General features: G+C 39.3%; 1 protein-coding gene across 1 annotated transcript in view; it reads right to left on the reverse strand.

Moving 5' to 3' along the window:
- Positions 1-19089, reverse strand: part of LYST (lysosomal trafficking regulator) — a 166695-nt gene that overhangs the window by 127650 nt on the left and 19956 nt on the right. The window contains exons 3-6 of the mRNA XM_055080822.1: positions 10862-10952; positions 7069-9148; positions 4660-5683; positions 2733-2894 (exon numbers count right to left, since the gene is read on the reverse strand). Of these exons, the coding sequence (XP_054936797.1) occupies positions 2733-2894; positions 4660-5683; positions 7069-9148; positions 10862-10952 (3357 nt within the window). The remainder of the gene's footprint in view (positions 1-2732; positions 2895-4659; positions 5684-7068; positions 9149-10861; positions 10953-19089) is intronic.

Below are 19089 nucleotides of genomic sequence, written 5' to 3' on the forward strand. Positions count from 1 at the left end.
AACCCGCGTCCCCTGCATCGGCAGGCGGACTCTCAACCACTGCGCCACCAGGGAAGCCCTCAAAAGTCATTTTAAGGACAGCTTCGGTATTTAAAGAAAAAAAAATCTTAGGAATCGATATTAACCATTACACATTATGAAATTCACGCAGAATAATTTTCTTGACTAACACCTCAAAAAATAGCTGTCCTAAAAGATTAAGCTATAGGTCATTTCAGTTTTACTGAAAAATAAGTCTAAGAAATTTCATTCTAGTTATATGATAAGAAATGTCTAAAAACCACATTAAGTTGTACTTCTTACAACTTCATGTGAATAAATACGTATTATTTTTACATATTTGTTCACGGAAAATATTTTTTCATAGGATTTTTATAAATAAAGTGTTTCATAAATTGATAACCAGAGAAGAGATGAAAAATTTTCAAGGAAATTAATTTTAAGATTTCAGAATGCAGTTGTCTATATACAAGCATCTCAGAAATCAAGAGTTCCAGCATTAACTCCCTGTGCAATATCTTGTGGCATGAAATTTTCCTTCTCTTATAAAAATGCTACTAATATCTTCATTTTAGAAAACACACTTGAAGAAGCTCAGAGTATTTTATCATTGCAACAGTAAAAAAAGGTAGAGTAAACTTTTTTTTTAATAAGTAGGTATTTTAACCCACCTAGGTATTTTGACATTTTAGGTAGGTATTTTAACATTTTCCAGTTAACCAACTGATTCAGTAATATGATGAAGGCATTAGTAGTTATTTCAGTAAGTTTTTAAGTTATGACAAACAGTAACATAAAATATTATGGCAGAAGATTATAAAATGCCAATGTATGTCCAGACGAAGGAATTTAAAAAGAAGTTACATAAGGATAAAGGAGAGGTGACAATTAACTAAAGGTAAAGAAACATGAAAGGAGAGGGAAATTAACTAAATATGTATCCGAGTTTCAGGAAAAAAATTTAAAATAGTTCTTTTAGAAAACAATGTTAACAGAACAACTAAAAAACTATGACTGCTATTTTCTATGCAAGTACTAGTCATTTTTAATGCTGAGTGATTTAAAATTAAAGTGAGAAGAGAGTTCTGGAAATATTAGCTGCACCAATATAGGATCAAATAAGACAGCTGAGTCACTGCCATCCCTGAATTGTTATTTAATAAACTATCAGTTTATACATAAGACTTATCAAATAATACCTTTCCACCTAACTAGAAGTAATTCTCAGAAAATCTCCAGATTAGATGAAGAAAAGCATGTCATACTGCTCTCCTGTTTCTTATGAGATACGGCACTGACTAAATACAATCCACCCCACATGACGGCGACACGGCCCATCAAACTCACATGACCAAATCCTGGCGCATATGTCCTAACCACATTCGTTGGTGTCTTACTCCCATCCCACACGCTTCTGCCTCTGCCAGTCACACCCAAACAACACAACTGTCAGTTATTCATACCTTCTCAGTCAGAGCATCATCGTGTTCAAAATCTGCTGAATGATTCCCCAGTGCAACTCGAAGCAGGGCATCAAATAAAGGCTTTGCTAATTCTGTTTCAATCACCTTTGACTTGGAAAGATGGCTCCTCATTTCAAGCAGTATATTTTCCACAGACAAGTTCTAAGGTTAAAAAAAAAAAGAGACTAAGAATATTAACGTTTTAAGAAAAAATTAAACAGTGACAAAACAAATGATAGTTACTTAAGTAAACGCTAGTCCATTTATTTGCAGTTGATATGAAATTAAAATGACTATAAATACCTAGCGCTTATACAAACATCCTACTGTTACAATTAATAACAACATTTTAATTTATCAAATGCTTTACTCATCTTATTTGGTTTTGAATTTCAATGTACCATAAATTAATTGTATCATGCAAAAAATGTTTAGTTAAAACTTCAGGGGTTTGATTAACCATCTCTAGATTTTACAAATTCCTTCTTCTTGGAGATTCCTAAAGACTCTAAGAAGCACTTATGTTCTAATCTTTTTCTCTTCCTCCCTTCTTTACTCCTTCCCATCTGTCCTTGAGGGGAACTCTCACTGCTTGCCTACATTCCTCTACTAGGGGATGGAGCCATAAGGATGGATAGGAAACGGACTTCTTCCCTAAGGAATGATCTCCGTGCAATATGAGACACAGATACATACAGACAAGATATGATGGTGACCATACGAGAGCTATAAATAAAGTTCTCTGAGTACAGAAAAGAGAGGATGTGCCTGAGAGACGTGTCTAAGTGCCCAGATTAACAGAACAACTAAAAAACTATGACTGCTATTTTCTATGCAAGTACTAGTCATTTTTAATGCTGAGTGATTTAAAATTAAAGTGAGAAGAGAGTTCTGGAAATATTAGCTGCACCAATATAGGATCAAATAAGACAGCTGAGTCACTGCCATCCCTGAATTGTTATTTAATAAACTATCAGTTTATACATAAGACTTATCAAATAATACCTTTCCACCTAACTAGAAGTAATTCTCAGAAAATCTCCAGATTAGATGAAGAAAAGCATGTCATACTGCTCTCCTGTTTCTTATGAGATACGGCACTGACTAAATACAATCCACCCCACATGACGGCGACACGGCCCATCAAACTCACATGACCAAATCCTGGCGCATATGTCCTAACCACATTCGTTGGTGTCTTACTCCCATCCCACACGCTTCTGCCTCTGCCAGTCACACCCAAACAACACAACTGTCAGTTATTCATACCTTCTCAGTCAGAGCATCATCGTGTTCAAAATCTGCTGAATGATTCCCCAGTGCAACTCGAAGCAGGGCATCAAATAAAGGCTTTGCTAATTCTGTTTCAATCACCTTTGACTTGGAAAGATGGCTCCTCATTTCAAGCAGTATATTTTCCACAGACAAGTTCTAAGGTTAAAAAAAAAAAAGAGACTAAGAATATTAACATGTTTTAAGAAAAAATTAAACAGTGACAAAACAAATGATAGTTACTTAAGTAAACGCTAGTCCATTTATTTGCAGTTGATATGAAATTAAAATGACTATAAATACCTAGCGCTTATACAAACATCCTACTGTTACAATTAATAACAACATTTTAATTTATCAAATGCTTTACTCATCTTATTTGGTTTTGAATTTCAATGTACCATAAATTAATTGTATCATGCAAAAAATGTTTAGTTAAAACTTCAGGGGTTTGATTAACCATCTCTAGATTTTACAAATTCCTTCTTCTTGGAGATTCCTAAAGACTCTAAGAAGCACTTATGTTCTAATCTTTTTCTCTTCCTCCCTTCTTTACTCCTTCCCATCTGTCCTTGAGGGGAACTCTCACTGCTTGCCTACATTCCTCTACTAGGGGATGGAGCCATAAGGATGGATAGGAAACGGACTTCTTCCCTAAGGAATGATCTCCGTGCAATATGAGACACAGATACATACAGACAAGATATGATGGTGACCATACGAGAGCTATAAATAAAGTTCTCTGAGTACAGAAAAGAGAGGATGTGCCTGAGAGACGTGTCTAAGTGCCCAGAGGAAGGACTGTATGAGATGAACAATGAAGAACAAGTTGGAGACAGCAGGCATAGAAGCAGAGAGAGAGAATACGCCAGGCAGAAGAACAGGTACAAAAGTACAGAAGTGATGACAAAGAATGGCATCTCGAGAAGCTGTCAGCTCAGTATGGCTGATTGCAGCATGGTGAAGGACGGCAGGAAATTAGGCTAAACAAGGAAGTGAAAGCAAGACTGTGATGGGCTCTGCGCGTTTTACTAAGGAGTGTCTATTTTAATTGTGAGCAACGTGGAGGCATCAAGATGTTTTAGACAGGAGGCATTATGGAGGCTGGGATTGCAGTGAGGAGAGCCTGCTGGCTGACAGAATGGTTAGGGATGAGTTAGTAAGGAATGAAGGGATCTGCCATATTCGAAGTGCCCTTAGAAGCAAGGCCCGAAACTGAGGACTCCTTTTTCTCTGAGACATGCTCTCAGGAGAAATTTGTAAAGGTGTGAGGGAGGCAGAATATGTCGGGGGAAGAAGCCAGGCAGAGATGCGGTTCCAGAATAACTGTGTAGCCCCAGCCTAATTCCACGGGAAGCTCTGGAGCCTCAGCTGCACCACAGAAACTGGCACACACACCACACCCCCCCCCAGAGCCATTCCCATCAACCACCGGCTCTGAGCACCCTCCCCAGGTCGGCCAAGGGCACTCCTTGGGAGATGGGTGCAGATATGAGTCCTCAGCAGCCAACATCTGCAGCAGACGGTGGATGGGGGGATCAGCTTGGCAGGGGATCTGGGCAGGGCACCAAACAGAATCACACCAAGACTGAAGAGTCTGAACTTTGAAATACAATACTCATTATTACTCATCTGACATTCAATGAGTAACTAATGCCTTTCAGAGGTGGTAAATTTGTCACATGTGGGTTCTGAATTCCAAACTAAAACGTAAGCTTCTTGAGGGCAAGAACAGGGTCATGTACTCCTCTGTGTCCACCACAGTACCTGGTACTGTGCTAAGCATGCAGGAGCATCTCAAAACTTAGAATCTTTGGAAAAACAAAATGACAATAGTATTACATTAGAACTTTAGATATATATATATATATATATATATATGTATATGTAAAACACAATAGCTGGATGAAGGACAAGTTACTACCTGATTAGGTAACTCCAATTCCATCTTTTGCTGACTAGCTCTGGTGCCATGAAGACAAAGAGCCAAAAGGGCTTCCAAAAGTCGTATGCCCTGAAGCGAGGTCTCGCTTTCTCGATTCGTAAATACTTTGGCTTCCTCAGGAGCAGCTTCCACGGCTGGAATTTGTTCCACATTCATGGAAGAAATAGGCTGTGACTCCAATCTACCTAAACTGTCAGCACTCTTTTTCAGACTACCCAGTTCTGATGGTGTGGGGTCACTTTTCACAGTCAAAGATAACAAATCTTCCTTCACAGTGACCTCAGATTGAGAAGGTCTGTGTAAATCTTGGTTTTCATCTACATTTACATCTCCCTCCTTTCTCCCTTGCTCCTCTTCAGGACTTCTGAATAGCTCCTGTATTATCATAAATATTAATTTATGGCATACTCGGAAACCACCAAGCCTATAAAACTGTTTCTGGAAAACTGGACTCAACATGTAGATCCAATGACACATTGACCAAATGTCTGCTGCTTGGTTCATGTGTTTGGGAGAGGGCAGGACGAGGCTCTCGAGAGAGAAACATGGCAGCATGTGTTGCAAAGGCTCGCTCGCTGTACTGTCGTAGCCAGAAGTATCTTCTGAATCATTGGCTGACTCTCTATCAGATTCTGCTTCTTTACTTACGCACAAGAACGCCACACAGAGGAAGAGGTTTATCGTGTTGATATGAACATCCTGGGTGACAGACTTCCGTTTCTTTGGATAAGCATCTTTGAGGCGGGCATAAAATTTGCTAAGACTCTGAGAATCTGAATAAGCTTGCTGGTTGTACAAAGTACTGACATTTAAAGATGACAGCTCCTTCTGTTCAAGGTCTGTGCCATCAATACCTGGAATTGAAGAATCTTTCTGTTGTTGCCCTAGGCTGATTATCAGAGTTTCAAATGCTTTTAGCGAGTGATTTCGAATACCATCTAAGTAATTTAATTCAATTATTTGGTTCACTCCATTACAACTTAAAAACAAATCTCTTATTACCCTGTGAGAGAAAACAAAATACAAGAGCTTTTACATATAGCAACATCATTTATAAGTAGGTACATATACTATTTAAATGTGTCATTGCTAAACACTACCTATTTCAACTCATCAATTATCTGGCTGAAGTCCTCAGATATGACCAGGATCTCAAGTGGCTTTCTAGTTACTTTTACATCCTTCTTCAAACACTCCAGCAGCATTTGAAAAGAACAGATTACAACGCATCTCACGTTAAACGAAGCAACGCATCTCAAGTTAAGTTAAACGAAGCGTATTTTTCTCCAAATGGCAAATTTCTCTATAAATTCTCAGTGCCACGGCCACCATCACATTTGAGATGGACACTCCGGAAGCCCGGAGGCATTCGTGTGTCCATTTGTTTGTCTGCCTGATGGTTCACCCAGGACTTTTGTTTGTTTTAAATCTGTATGTCACACAGGGAAAGAACCAAACTGCAGATCTGAAGTTTTTCAGCTCTGTCTCAGGTAAGACTCACGGATCTGGATCACTGTCCACAAATATGCCAAGGAGTTAAAAACTTTCAAAGCAAAGGCAGTTCTATTTAAACAATGTCAGAATGTCAGGAATTTTTAAAAAAATGATTGTAAAGATAATGATCACAGATGGGTTGTATTTTATTATGTTTTTTAAATGGTATATGCATTAATTTGAAAGGCCAAACTACCCATCAGAAGCAAGCTTTCTTTATAAAACTATTTTTTAAGTATCAGAGTTGATAATCACAAAATCTGCAAAACTCATTGATGGGACTCTAAGTAATTTTAATTTCCTTCTTTTTGCTTAACTGTATTTTCCACATATATTACTTAGGCAATAAATGTAGATACGGTATTTAAAAAATAATAATTCCCTTACTTTCACTACCTCCATAAATAATTATCATTTTATGTATATGCATATTTTACCTAGTTGTAAATCAGTGGATATTTTTATTTTTTAATTTTATTGATAAAATATTATAAGCATTTTTTCATGTCCCAACATGATCATTTTAAACATTGATTTTTAATGGCTAATAATAGTACATCAACAAAATATAAAATAATTAATTTAACCTTGCCCCTGCTGTTGGATATTTGTGTTGTGTCCATTTTTTTCTCAGAAATATATTTAAAACTTTACTTTTTTTTTCAGAGAAATTAAAATCAATGGCTCTATCCTCTTCTCTATGACCACCCCAGTAAAAACAAACAAATGAACAAATACATAAATGTTAAAAAAAAAATCTGACATGGGATGGGAATTTTTTGGTAGTTGTTAAACTAAAAATTAAATCCTAGGAAAAAAATAAATAATAAAGATATTCAAAAGCATACAATGAGAAAAAAATATCTACACACAAACACACACACACACACGAACCTTGATTTAAGCAGGGTAGGCAGAGTTTTTAAATAAATCTGAACCACTTCCTGGGGCAAACACTGGTCATGATGGCTACATACATGAGTCTGAGCTGAAGTAATGTCAAGCTGTTGACAATGATGTGCTAATTCAACTCCTCTTTGGAGCACAGGATTAAATATGTAGTTATACAATTTCCACTGAACAACTATATTGCCTTTCTGGATTAAACTGGAAATGTGACTTGCAATCTGCACACTACATAATCTGTCTTCTTCAAAAACAAAATTCTGATAAGCCTCTAAGGCATCCCATTTCCACAACAAGTCTTCAGACCCACTGCTGGGCAGGATCCCTTGAAATCTGTAAGAAGGACTGGATAAACCCGAGGAAGGTTCAGCATCGCACGCGTTTCCCTGCAGGGTCTCTTCTAATTTGGCTAGTTGATCTGAGTCAACGGTACAAATATTGCAAGCTGCTTTCTTAGTTTTTTGTGGTATCTCGGCTCCTCCTAACTGATCCAAAATAAGTTTGCTAAGAATATTTAATATATGCTGCCGACAGTTTTTCAGTGCTGGCGATTTAAAAGCATAGAGCAAAGGAATGATCACAGATTTGGGATCCATACAACAGCATATGCCGATGTTCTGAACACCCGAGAGAATCTGGATGCACGTGCTGCTCAAGGAAGCCTGCTGCAGTAAGCGTAAACACTGGTGAGCACACACTGCAATGCAACAGCACCGCTCGGGGTAATACACGTCTCCATCTGCCGTCTCTTCAAATGGGTTTTTGGAAACTTGGTTTTTAAAAGCCGAAACCAGCAGACCTGAGAGATCTCTGTGGTGATGCATGAGGTGCGAATATTCACACCGTCTGTGCCTTTTTCTTGTGCACATTGAATGGTGAAGTTGCTCTGATTTCACTTTTTTGACAGTGCTCATTATTTTCATCACACTATTGATGAGGGCTTTCAAATGTTCTGAGGCCTCAGGAGGAACCCCATCTCTTACAACCAGCCACTCCATTTGAAGAACTGCTGTTTCAAGTAAATGAAATCCATGATGCTGAATAAATTCTTGAACCAGATCCATGGCCTGACTGAAGAAGAAAGGATTTGAAGCTGCACTTTGAAGACAACAGATCAGGATCTGTAAAACTCCCTCCAGGAGCTCAGGTAAAAGAAGCGCTCTATGGCGATACTTGGAAAACACAAAATCTTCCTGAACCTCTTGTAGTGTTTTCTTTTGTCTTGGTGCAAAAGAGTCGGGCTGCTTTTCTAGGCAAGTTCTAATTTTTAAAGCTGCTCTAAGCAATTCCGTTAAATTTTTTCTAAGACTTTCTGGCATCATCTCTGCCATACTAATATCTACTGACATAAGATGCAACACTGTTCGAAAAAGCATCCGTTGAATCAAAGCCACCGGTTCTTCAGTCCAACCTGCAGAAACCATCCGACTCTCCAAATTGTCGCTGAGATTACAGCAGTCCCCAACACCCGCTAGGAACTCAGTCAGCGTGGGCACTACACTGGCAGCTAGCGCAGAATTATGATTCAAGGTAATGTCAAACTTACAAACTTTCTCTAATAAAGATAACAGAACATGACATAAGTCAAATGGAGAATTGTGCATGTGACTGACGATAGACAAGGCCGCTGGCTCACTTAAAATGTCAGTGTTTGACTCCTGTCTTGGAATCTTCTCTCTGGAATTTTCCAAAGCCATGGTATCAGGAGGGGTCTGTTCTTTGGTTGATAAGTGGTCAAGCTTAGCTGTAAGGTGGTCTTCTCTAGGAGACTGTGTTACAAAATGCTGCAGCAGATGGGACCTTCTATGCTTAGTCATTACTATACTTTTGTCATCTGAATTGACTTCTGAATCTGAGGTGGAGAGCTGTGTCTTTCTTGCATCTCTTACAGAATAGCGATGGGTAGTTTTACGCTGTCGTCTGCTTTGTTGAAAAACATTTACTTTTGCAGAAACCTGACCGGCTGGGGCACTTCCTTCTAAATATAATTTTTCCTGAGTAGATCTTTGAGAACTTGAGTTCTTTTCTTTGGTCAGGATTGTATCAGCTGAGAACGGTAGATTAAAATCTAACAATATGAAGAAAGAAAATTTAGAATACCTTAATATGTTTTAAAACTCAGTTTGCATAGGTGATTACCCTCTTACTTATCATTCACTTTAGGAGTTTATCCTCAGTATATTTTTATTATGGGGCTGATTTCCTTTAGCCTTTTGTTATGTCTCTACTCCCCTTCCTCCCCTTATCACTTCACTTCCTTATCCCGCTCATGTTAAGTACCAGGTGGCACTGGTTCAAAGGATACAAATTGATTCTGAAAACAACAAGGAGAACAGTGTTAGGAAAGTAGTGCTGGTATTTAGCGCTACTATTCCTACCATTTTACAAATCTCCTCCAATAATGCCATTAATTAAGACACAGGGGTATATTATATTCTCATAACAGTATTTAGTTTATAGCCCTGATATAACTTAGAAACTTTAAGATTTTCTAAAATTATTTTAAAATCATACAGTAGATACCAAATGTTCTCCAAGACTGAGGTTAAAAGAGTTATTCATTCACAATATCTACAGCATGTGCTACGCACTGAACTAGGCACAGGTACAGGCATTCCTGTTTCATCCTCAGTGCCTAGAACCTAGGGCTGCCGTGTGGTCACCACTCAAAACCATTCTCTTAGGGAAATGAATAAATTTTCCATACTAATTAAAAAGATAATGAAATTGGTCTTTCCCTTTGCAATAACATGTAATAAGATCTATACGAAAGATATAGTTACAATTCAGAATGAATAAGTTTAAAAATCTGTAAATAAAAGACTTGTGCTTTAATTAAGGGAGATTAAAAGGAGTCTGACAAATTCCATGTATGCAAAAGATGCAGGCAATGAAGACAACTTCCTCGAAAGGACACAAATTAGATTTCTTAAGTGATTAACAATTTGTGAATTCTATAAATTAAGAAGAAAACAAGAGCAGAATCAGTGAATCAACAAATATGGAGGATAACAATATTACAAGAACTTAGGTAACTCCCTAAAAGAGAGCTCCATATCAGAAATACATTAAAAATACATATATGGCATTAAAATACAATTCAGGAGATTGTTCTTTTTTTTTTTTTCAACCTGAGATATCCTTAAGCATCTCACAATTCGCATATTCCAGAAGTGGTCAAGGGGGAAAACTGTTAATCCCTCCACTGAAACATTTAAACTAAGTTTCATATACTTAATATGATATGTATACACATATTTTTATTTTTTCTGAATCAGAAATTAAAAGTATGTAGTGACCTTAAGTGTAATAATTCTACCAAGTCCTGAAACAAAATACTACTTCAAATTTATCCTTTAAAAGCAACACTAGGAAAACTAAACTGCAAAAGTCATTGACGGAGTACTGGTAATGGAAAGCAGCCTTTAAAATAAGCAAAGAATCTTTAATTTCTTTCTTCAAACTTTTCACTCTCCATTTCTCAAATGTTAGGCTACATATCCAGATTTACTCCTTTTGCTAAGTGTTCTGCTTCTTCATCTATTTTCTAATCATCATTACATTCAAGGAATCCCCTAAGAAGGACCATGGTTTCTGTATTATTAAAAGAAATAAAAATGTATTTGCCTAAAGAATTTTTCATATTAAGTATCATACTAATATATACCGTTCTGATTTTGAGCCGTATCAACCGTTACAGCAGAAATAACTTTTCAATGGAACGTTTTTCGCCAGTGGAATCGTGATAACACAGGTGATATGATAAAGAAAAGAAACATACCTGTTGCCTTTTCTAGTTGAACAGGTATCTTCCACACCAGTGGAAGGAGTGACAGAAGAAGGGTAAGCAGTTCTTCTCTACATGTCAATGCCTGTATTAGAAATAAAAGAATCCTTCATGTTCCAAGGTCATGAAACACATTAATTCCTAATATTCTGTCTTAAATTGAACCAAAAAATCCTTTTTCTTGAGAAGGAAGCATCAAGTTAACCTATTTTAAATCCAATTAAAGCTGCGATACTTTGCAACTTATAAACCCTGTCAATGACAGAAGAATGTAAGTGTATTTGACAGTATTTAGCACATTCTTGCTGATTTTTCCAAAAATAGCTGTTATTACCACCATGCACATTGTAAGAATTCCTTACCTATGAAAAAAATAATTTGCTAGGTGCAAATGAAAAGTTAAGCCCTATTAATTAGCAAACCAATAACATAAGTTACTAGAAAACAAAGTCTTCATGCAGTTAAATTTAAAACTCAGAGAACACAATTTTAAAAGAGAAACTGACATTATTAATAAAATATCTAAAGAAAGAAAGACATATTAGTGAAGGCCATCCAATAAATATTTATTGACTGCACACTAGGTCCACAGCATTTACTGTCTTACCCTTTCTGGAGGATATGGTCCAAGCCCTGAAGAAGGTCCCCTCATTTGGTCCATAGAATACACATACACAAAACAGTTAAAGAACAGAAGGCATGTAGTATGTGTACATACCCAGGTGTGGTACAGGCATTCAGTTTAGGAGTTAAGAAAAAGGAGCTATCATTATCAGTTGGAGGTGTGGAAGTGCTAGACCTGGAAACGTTGGGACATGGGTGGTCAAGGAATTAATGACAAATCAAGTTTAAATTCCTCACATCAATCAGTGGGGAGGGGGTCAGGGTGATACAATCAGATTTGCTACTATATAGAGGATGGAATTGGCAGGGAGGGGAAGGGACTGACCAGTGTCAGAGACTGGGAAACAATACAGATGAGAGATAATAATGATCTGAAGCCCTCAGATAGTAAAATTGAAAAGGAAGAGACATATTTGAGAAACTGTAAGGGAGAACTGAAATGACTTGCAGTTGACTATCTGTGGGGTATAATACTGGGAGAAAAAAAAAAAAAAAGATCAAAAAGAACTTGAAGGTTTCTGGTTTAGGCCACTAGGCAACTGATAATAGTCACCAAGGCAGGAAATTTAGCAGTGGTGTCAGGTTGGGGTAAAGATAATGGATTCACTTTTTAGACATACGGAGTTTGAGATGTCTGTAAGATATCCAAATGGAGAGAGCTTTTTAGTAAACAGCTGGATATACAGATTTGGAGCTTAAGAAAAAGATGTGAAGTAAATAAAAAGACTGGGGAGTCATTAGGGCAGAGGTTAAGGACATGGGTGAGATTTCCTAGGGAGAGTATGCAGGAGGACAAGAGAATTCTACCCAGAATGGAGCTCTGGAGAATAACATTGAAAGAACTGTGGATGGTGGACCTGAAGAGCAGCCTGCAAAGGAGACTGAGAAGTAGCTTCCCCCAAAGAGAAGCAGAACAAGAACTATCAAGGGAAGAGAGCAGTTCAGGAAAGAAAGGTCAACCAGGTCAAGAGTTGTTGTTCTTTAATTGTGTAAGATGATGGCAGGAAAGTATTTAGCAAGTAGAGAGTCACTGGTGACCTTAACAAACACAGTTTTAATGGAGCGATGAGGGTGCAGGTCAGATTACGATAGGTTGAAGAGTCGAAGGGAATGAGAAAGCAGAGACATAGATTCAGACTATCACTTTCTAGTGTCCTGGTTATGAAAAGCCTCAAAATTCTGCAAAAGTAAAATTTAAACTCCTTCTCAGGCTTGGAAGACCTTTCATGACACTATTCCTACTGACTTGTCCAGCTGTAGCTCCCATCACCACATCTGACCCCTCCCCACGTGTCCAACTATTAAGGGTTTCCTGAACACCACTGGTCTCTGCAAACGTCCTCCTCACATACGCCGCTCTTGCAATTCGCTCACCATCCTCCCATCTGCCAAATGCCAACTCATTCCTCAGGTCTTAATTCCTCTATGGGGAGACTTCTCTAATCCCCCCTAGGTCAAGTTGGGTTTCATGCCTCTAATTTAGTACAGCAACCAACTTGTTGAATGGTTCATGTCTGAATGCCCGTTTTCCTCTTTCATTCATTCAACAAATACTTATTGAGCCCCTACTATGTGCCAGACGCTTTGGATGTAGTGGTGAACAAGGAAGACGATACTCACATCCTTAAAAGCTGACACTCCAGTAGGGGAGACAGAAAATAATGGGCACAGATAAGAAAATTTCAGACAGAATGCTGTGTGATGGAGAAAATTAAACAGGAGAGGGATGACAGAGTGATGGAAAGGGGAACATTTAAACTGGCTAGTCAGGATGGGCCACTTGAGCAGCTACTTAACTGATGAGAAGGAAGAATCCATGCAAAGACAGGGAAGCAAAGGGCTCATAGGAAGTATATAAAGGGCTGGGAATGGATGTTACTTTTCCATAGAAGAGCAGGCAGTCCAGTGTGGCTAAAGCATGGCATGGGGGAGGGCGCTAGGAGGTAAGCCTGGAAGGTCAGCGAGGTGGACAGTGCCAGATCCATTGTGGCCTTGCGGGTCATGTGAAGGAGTTGGGATTTATCTCTAAATACGATGGGAAACTTTTCCAAACATACTTCCCAGGCCTCTCTCAGAGCATGAACTCCAGGGCTCAGGCTCTAGTCCTTAGCAATAACCTCCCTTTTCTGAAACTCGATGCCTAGTACGTAGTCAGATAACCATAAACATTACCTGCATGAATGACTTTGAATTCTGGATGTGAAGTAAAAATTATATCAAAGGGCCCCATTTTTATGTGCTTTACTTCAGAATTAATAAGACTAAAGATGCCTATATAACATTCACACGTATAGCTTGTACTCTGTATGTATCTCAACATTTTTTAAGATGCCAGCAAAAGATACATAGTCTTTAAAAAAAAATGTAAGCCAATTTTGGGCAGGTCGTTCCTGCAGAGGGCTCCTAAGCTGAGTCTTCATCTTTAGCAGATGAACTAATAACTTTGTAACAGAGCTTGGTGAAACCTCAAGGGTGTGTGAAGAAGTGCTAGAGACACTCTGTCCTTATAATCCAGCCCTCGTTTCCCCACATACACTGGCAAGTCACCACTGCTGTGCGGGCTGGCGTTCCTGCCCCTGGGCTCCGCAGCACGCGGCCTGGAACTTCTCTTGCTCCTTCCCACTTAGCTCAGGGCTCACTATGCCAAATTAGGCAACACGTGACACAAACAGATCCATTCCCTGGCTATTCCTAGACCGTCCAATCTACAGAAATCATACTACTCCTCATTCAATACTTACACTTTTATGTTTCCCCCTGTGCAGGGAAAATGACTGTGTCATACATTTTTAAATTCCCCATACCAATAATAAACAGTGAAATCACTCTCATCCAGGTAGTAAGAAGCATACTGTAAGTACCTACCAGGTGCCAGGCACCATCCCTTTCACAATTCTATTGTTTTGACTGGATTTTATATTAAGTACCTATCCTAACCATCCAGAAGTAGTGGGGGCAGGATGGGAGAGAAAGAGCAAGTTTATTGGGGGGAAAGGTTGAGATCCCAAACCAGAGGTGATGTTTAGGAAGCTACAAAGGCAGGTGGGCACCAGATCAAGGACCTCAGGATGATATGCTAAGGAACATGGAATGAAGTTATTTTAATTGGTATTAATGGTATTACTTTAAATTTTGACATGCTAATTAAATTTAATGTTCCAGACATAGCAGAAATATGTGTTATTTACTTATTTATTTATTCATTTATTCATTCATTCATTCATTTTGCCCATGCTGCACAGCATGCAGGATCTTAGTTCCCCAACCAGGGATTGAACCTGCACCCTCTGCAGAGGAAGCACGGAGTCTTAACCACTGGACCACCAGGGAAGTCCCAAGTGCTATTTATTTAAGTCCTTTATTTCTTCTATCAGAATTTTATAATTATTTCTAAAATACGTGTATCTATACACACATATGTGAACATTTCTTCAGTAGTACTGTAAACAGAATCCTTTTAAAATTTCCTAGCTATATAGCTTTAGCTAAAGGAAACAATACATTTGACTTATATTCCATAACTTTGCTGAACAGTTTTCGGGATGATCTTCTGGATTTTTCTGTACACATCACTTTAAAAATTTTTATTTCTCCATCTTTCTCACATTTAGCTGTCATTACTTTCGTACTCCACTTTTCTATCGAATGTTTTTAAAACATGATGTCAAACAGAATAGTAATATAGAGTTATTCTTATATTGGTTCTATTACAAAGCTTCTTATTAAAAATAATGTTGGTTTTTCTATACAAACAGCTCATACAACTCAACAACAAAAAAACAACCCAATCGAAAAATGGGCAGAAGACCTAAACAGACATTTCTCCAAAGAAGACATACAGATGGCCCACAGGCACATGAAAGATGCTCATCATCACTAATCATTAGAGAAATGCAAATCAAAACTACAATGAGGTACCACCTCACACTGGTCAGAATGGCAATCAACAGAAAATCCACAAATAACAAATGCTGGAGAGGGTGTGGAGAAAAGGGAACCCTCTTGCACTGTTGGTGGGAATGTAAATTGGTGCAGCCACTATGGAAAACAGTATGGAGGCTCATCAATAAACTAAAAGAGATTTGCCATATGATCCAGCAATCCTATTCCTGGGCATATATCTGGATAAGTCTATAATTCAAAAAGATACATGCACCCCGATGTTCATAGCAGCACTATTCACAATAGCCAAGACATGGAAACAACCTAAATGCCTATGGACAGATGAATGGATAAAGAAGATGTCGTACATATATATACAATGGAATACTACTCAGCCAAAAAGAATGAAATGATGTCATTTGCAGCAAGATGGATGGACCTAGAGATGATCATACTAAGTGAAGTAAGTCAGAAAGGGAAAGACAAATACCACAGGATATCACTTACATGTGGAATCTAAAATAGGACATAAATGAACTTATCTATGAAACAGAAACAGAGTGACAGACATAGAGAACAGACTTGTGGTTGCCAAGGGGGAGAGGGGGTGGGGAAGGGATAGATTGGGAGTTTGGGGTTAGCAGATGCAAACTATTATACATAGAATGGATGAACAACAAGGTCCTACTGTATAGTCTAGGGAACTATATTCAATATCATATGATAAATCATAATGGAAAAGAATATGAAAAGGAATGTATATATGTATAACTGAATCACTTTGCTGTACAGCAGAAGTTAACACAACATTGTAAATCAACTATACTTCAATACATTTTTTAATTTTTTTTGGTTTTTCTACTCTTTGTATATGAAACCCTCTATTAATTTATTTTTAGAGTTTTTGTCAAGAATAGATGAATTCTGTCAAATGTTATTCTGATGTCTCAGGATAATTGTATGTACTGTTGCTCCCACTGATGTCAAACATCATGCTAATAGTTTTTCTTGCATTAGACCAGGAGTTGCAAACTCACTTTGTAAAGGGCCAGAATGTAAATATTTTAGGCTTTGTGAATCATATATGGTCTGTGTTGCATATTCTTGTTTCTTTTAACAATGCCTTAAAAACGTCAAAACTCTTCTTAGCTTGTGTGCTGCTCACAAACAGATCACTGACAGCAGGATTTGACCTGTAAGCCATAGTTTGCCCAACCAGGCCTCGTTCCCTCTCCTCCTCCTCTCTCATCAAAAATGGTTATTAAATGGCTGCAATAATCTTAGTTAAGACTCCAGGAAGACTTAAGGTGGTACCTAGTAGACCCTGTTAGCTAGACTAAAGTACTACTAAGAATCTTGAGGGCGTTGTTCCACACAAGACTTACATGCCCAAGGTAGAGAGAGGTCTGTATCAAAAACAATTATAGATGTGGCTTTGGGGGCATGGAGTGAACTCCACTAAGGTTCAGAAGAAACTCACAATTTTTTTTTTTTTTTTTCCAGTACGCGGGCCTCTCACTGTTGTGGCCTCTCCCGCTGCGGAGCACAGGCTCCGGACGCACAGGCCCAGCGGCCATGGCTCACGGGCCCAGCCACTCCGCGGCATGTGGGATCTTCCCGGACCGGGGCACGAACCCGTGTCCCCTGCATTGGCAAGCGGACTCTCAACCACTACGCCACCAGGGAAGCCCCAAAACTCACAATATTTTTAAAGAAGTTGTATTACTAAAAATACTAACAGCTTGGACTAAAAGGGGCAGAGACAGATTAAAATGATGAGACTTCTGGGTGCCCACTTTTTTACAGGCAGGAGGCAGAATGAGAAAGCTGAAATTATGGGCTGTCTATTTTGGAAAAGAGAGGACATCTCAGAGGGTGGAGCCAAGAGTCCTGGAGAACCAGAGACTAGGGAACCCCTCCTAAGGAATAGAAACATATTTCCTGCTTCCAGAGCAAGGTGTGTGATAACGCATGCCTGGCTGCATTTCAGTGGATTAATGGCTGCTATGTGCCTCCTGTCACCTGCTTGTTGAATACAAGTATGTAGTGTGGTTAACTTGTTCCTATCTCATCACTGTGTGCAGGCTGTGCGGGGGGCAGATAACTTGTCTTTTTATTCACGAGCCTCTCAATCAAGAAGAGCTGCAGCCAAAGTACTGCACCTGGAAGCCCCGAGCGCATCCGGAGTGACGCACAGCATGAGCGCATGGACGTCGGGCCTGATGCCACTGTGGAGCATTACTTTGAGAGTTCTGCTAGGGAGGGGGTGTGGGAGGGACGCTCACAATAGCGGCCATAGGGGAGACTACGTAGATAAAACGTGGCCACAGGTCATTGCCTCCCATCGAGTGCTGGACTCTATGCTCCTACCTCTTAAACCTGTGCCGGCCTTGTGACTTGCTTTGACCAACAGAATGTGGCAGAAGTGAGATTATGTGACTTCCTGCAGCTTCCCCCTCACCCTCTTAGAATGCTCCCACCTATGGAAAGAAGCTGAGACTAGCCTCCTGAAAGACGAGAGGCCGCGTGGGTGAGAACTGAGGCAGCCTGGCCAACGGCCCCATCCGACAGCCCTCAGTCTTCTGCCAACCAACTGCACATTCGGATGTAAGCCCCGCCGACACCACAGGAGCAGAGCCTGTGAGCCCCAGAATCATGAGCAAATAAGCCATTGTTTTATGCCACTAAGTTTTTGGAATGTGGTTTGTTACACAGCAATCAACTGATGTACTCATTGCTCCTACCTAGTAGCCTGGGTGTAAAGGGAGATAATGCAGTGGATTCTCTACTGCCGTCCAGTGGCTAACATTTCCACTGCAATCATACTCCCACTCCTCCAAGAAGTAGGAATGCCAGCATCCCCTACACTCCCCTTCATCCCTGCCAGACCAACCATACATAGATAAAGCCTGGCATGTGTGTAAACAGAATCTGTAGAACTAGATGTAGTAAGTTAAAGTTTATTTATTATTATTACCTTTATTAAATTTAAAAGTTTGCATTATTCTCCAACAGAAGCAATTCTTGCTAATAATATTGACTGACTCGTCCAATCTGAAGAATACTTTTCATTGCCTATTCTTTTACTTAAAAACCTCCCCAATATTTTCAGGATAAAATTAAGACTCCTTACTACAGTAGACAAGCCTTGCCATCACATGGTCTCTGCCTTCCAGTCTCCCGACTAGCCAACCCCCCACATGCAGCCTTTGCTCTAACCCTACTAGCTGATCTTTCTCCAACCCTCAGTGTGTTTGCATTTGCAGTTCCCTTGGTCTAATGCCTCCTCCCCCTTTACACTGTCAATCCCTATTTAAACATGTCAATTTCTCTAAGAAGCATTTCCTGAGGACTCTCTCCTTTACACTCCCCAAATACTTTCACACTGTTTTGTCACCATTAAAAAAATATCTATCTGTCCATCCCTTCAAAAGCTATGAGCTCCCGGTAAAGACAGTCTCTGCTCTTGTATTTCTGCATCTAGCAGAGATGCTAGCACATAGTAGGTACTTAATAGTCTGCTCAATAAACCAATGAATGAACTGTGTAGCCACAGTTTTTTTTTTTTTTTTTTTTTTGTGGTATGCGGGCCTCCCTCCGCTGCGGTCTCTCCCGTTGCGGAGCACAGGCCCCGGACGCGCAGGCCTAGCGGCCACGGCTCACGGGCCCAGCCGCTCCGCGGCACGCGGGATCCTCCCAGACCGGGGAGCGAACCC

The sequence above is a fragment of the Physeter macrocephalus genome, chromosome 20 (assembly GCF_002837175.3).
Source record: "Physeter macrocephalus isolate SW-GA chromosome 20, ASM283717v5, whole genome shotgun sequence".
Classification (NCBI taxonomy): domain Eukaryota; kingdom Metazoa; phylum Chordata; class Mammalia; order Artiodactyla; family Physeteridae; genus Physeter; species Physeter macrocephalus.